Genomic DNA, 3,491 nt, shown 5'->3' with positions numbered 1-3,491 from the left:
TATATATTATTATTTTATTTTTTTTTTTCCAATTCTCCTTTTTGATAACAAGAAACTCATGCTAAAAGTTTCATGTTCCACTGAGTTGATCAAAATGAGCACAGCGGATCACAGTTGAAAGTCAAATGGCTTTGTGTGCCATTGAGAAGGTGATTAGCTACACCGGATTGAGTTTACAAGTCATTTTTAGGAGGGGGGTGATCCTTTTTCCAACTCAGTGATTCTCTTATTTTATATATTTATTTATTTTCTGACATTTTGGTGTTATATCTTTCACTTGGATGTTATAAGTTGCACTGAGGTTACATTTCACGCGATGCTCATTTTATTTTAGTTACCAGTGTGTCATATACAGTATGCAATTTTCTTCACCCCCAAATAACACTGTTCCTTAGATAAAATGGGAAGTACTGTTCATTTTTTGAGAGAGGAACTGATAGACGAAGTGCTGACACATATTTCTTGTGTTACTGGCTGCATTAATGTGCCCATTATGAGTCACTTACTTCAGTTTTCTTGTCGGCCTTCTGAATGGTGTATCCAGTGATCTCAGTGTTGCCGTTGTCTTTGGGAGCGGTCCATTCCAGAGCTGCATTGAAGCCCCAAGAGTCCACTAGCTTGATAGAGGCAGGAGGACCAGGCAGATCTACACACAGACAGCCGAGCATTAAAAATTATTTAGCTTTCTTAGTATGGATCATTGACCGTGAGGGCCTACTCAGTAAACAGAGGTGTCAACGAATGAAAATGCAAGTGTAACATAAATAGACAAGGTCCAAGAAGAGCGCTGAAATGAACGGTCTCAAGATCATAGCACGTCTCACCGACGATCTGAATTATGAGGTTAGCCTTGTCTTCGAAGCTGTCGACCTTCACTGTCATCTCATAGCTGCCCGAGTCTTCTCTCTCAGACTTGCGGATGAACAGGATGCTATCCTTGTCGCTGTTGCGGATGTTTACCTTCTTCGTATCCAAAGGCTGGCCATCCTTGGTCCATGATATCACAGGTTTTGGTTTGCCCTACAAAACAGAGAATTATGGAACATATTAAAGCCTGCAATGGAAGCACAGCTCTGTTTGCCATATAAAAATCTGAACTTACAACGAATGGGATGACAAGATTGATCTGTTCCCCAACATGCTTGACGGATCTTGATCTCAGGGCACGGGGCAGGCGGATCTTGGGCCGATCTGGGAAAAAAACACACAAGAGCAATTTTAGATGCACATATTGCAAGTTTATTTAATTGAGCATCTAGATTTAGATTAAAATGGTCTTATTTTGAAATGCATGAACAGTGTTAAATGACTCAAACTTTCATAATAAACACTTTTCCTCAACTATTAAATGGCAAAACTTTGGAACTTTGAAAACTTTTTCAAAATTGCTCACAAATTGTGCATATTATAAAACATACACATTTGTTCATGTGTAGGGTTGATATATTTAACAACATAAATAAATAAATAAATAAATAAATAAATAAATAAATAAATTCTTACTATTATAAATTAAATCGATTTTTTTCTGAACAAAAGTGGTGCTCATCCATGCAGTACTCACTGTCACAATGTTAAGCTCAATGTATACTTCGGTTTTATGTGTACATTTGCATGTCATAAATGTAATTATCAGCATAATATGTGAACTATCTTGCACTAATTGGCTGATATTATGGTTTCACAGTCTAAAAAGAAATGGATGCAACGGAAAAACTCCAACAACAAAGTACTGGAAATGCAAAGACAAAATACGCCTGTGTTGATGAGTGCTTGTGTGAGGCGGTTAAGAGATACTCGCAACTCTATTTTCTATTTTTCTAACTCTATTTTTTCAAGTGTGAATACATTTTTATTGTTAATACCCTCAGGAAAGAAATAGTGCAGATACTGGACAAAAAATAAACTTTCCAGCATGTGTCAACCATCTGTGTTTGAGTACACTATCAACACACTTAAAAATAAAGCTTCTTTATTGGCATCTATAGTTTCATGAAGAAATTATAAATACAGTATGTCATTACTGCAGCACTCTATGGAGGACAGTTTTAAGTGCTGTGCGTTCTGTGAAACACATGCTACGGTTTGTACCAACACTGAAGTATGCTTTGGCCTTTCTAAGATGTTCTGAGGAGTTTTTAATTTGTTGTTATGTGGTTATTTTATTTAATTTTTTAACTTCAGTCTGATATTTCAGTCTCTAGATATTGTCTGGGTCCCTCTTCCTTTGTAAGTCTATGTGACTTTTTTACTTGTGTTATTGTTTTTTTCCAGGCGAGTGGATTGTCATTGTGGAACTCATTTGTAAACAATAATAATTTCTCAATTTAATTTTTTTACATTTATTTTAGATAAATCTAAACTCAAACTTACATGTCATGATCATGTGATCATCACCTATTTTAAAAAGTTTGATTTACTGGATAATTAGTAAGAATAGAAACATTGGCATGAATAAAATCCTTCATCATATAAATCCAGCATGTCCGTTAATGAAACTTTTCACTTTCCCCCTGAACAACCATGTGTCAGCCAGCACTGTGCCGTTGTCCTCTCTGACGTAAATCTCTATTGGCTGTCCTCTCACAGCACATGCTACTATCAGGGTACAGCTTCCCAAATCTAGCCCTCCAGACCTCTAATCCTTACTTCCCAGGACTCCAAAGCAACAAGTTCATTAATTAAGACAAGAAACAATTGACACCTGTGGAGCGACACGCATTGCTGATCCAGTGCAACTGCTGTCATGCTGACACACTGCTTGATGGGACTCTGAGCGCACAGTTGGCTTTGAAGGTTCACATTCAGCTCACCTTCAGCTTACCTTACAATACCTGAACTAATTAACCCAAAGCCTGAGCTTGTACGTGTGAAAAACCTAATCCTTGGTCTTCAACCCCTTTTAACAGTCAGTGTCCTCATATGTAATCCTGTGTGATGTCTCGAATCGCTGCCATCCACCACAACATTCACCTGCTAAACCCAAATGGATGAACCGTTCGTACTCTTTGATTCTCTAAGCCAACACGCTAGCGCATCTCTTTTCATTCAGGCTTGTTTAACCTCATACAACATTACGTAACAAGAATGAGTTGATTCCAGGGTCTTATTTGGGTTATTAAAAAAAAGATGAAAAAGATGCTGGTTAAAATGGTCCCAGGATTACAGTGGCTCATAAGTGCACAACACAATGATCACTAGGGGGCGTGTTGACCTGAAAAACCTTATAATATACATTTCACAAAAATATATTAAGTATTTATTTCAGTTGATTTTTTTTTCCAAATATTTACATATAAATACTAATGATTTAGTAATTATTAATTAATAATTATAAAATAAATAATCAAATATTTAAAATATCTTATATTCTGCAGAAGAAAGGAAGTTATACAAGTTTGAAAAACTTGAGTAACTTTTAACAGAAATAGGTTTTGACAAAAAAATTGTTTGCTCTATCTTGATGCAATAATATATTTTAACATGTAATT

General features: G+C 36.0%; 1 protein-coding gene across 1 annotated transcript; it reads right to left on the bottom strand.

Moving 5' to 3' along the window:
* Positions 1-491: 491 nt before the first annotated feature.
* On the bottom strand, positions 492-1,191 carry LOC107676335 (myosin-binding protein H-like; the record flags this gene model as incomplete). Its single annotated transcript, XM_016470864.1, has 3 exons — positions 492-646; positions 825-1,020; positions 1,103-1,191. Coding segments are annotated over 3 exons (440 nt in total), but the record flags the coding sequence as incomplete, so codon positions are not given.
* Between the last annotated feature and the right edge of the window lie 2,300 nt (positions 1,192-3,491).

The sequence above is a fragment of the Sinocyclocheilus anshuiensis genome, unplaced genomic scaffold, assembly GCF_001515605.1.
Source record: "Sinocyclocheilus anshuiensis isolate Anshui unplaced genomic scaffold, SAMN03320099.WGS_v1.1 scaffold12017, whole genome shotgun sequence".
NCBI classification, from domain to species: domain Eukaryota; kingdom Metazoa; phylum Chordata; class Actinopteri; order Cypriniformes; family Cyprinidae; genus Sinocyclocheilus; species Sinocyclocheilus anshuiensis.
Note: the sequence above shows the minus strand (reverse complement) of the source record. Positions and strands in the feature narration are given on the sequence as shown.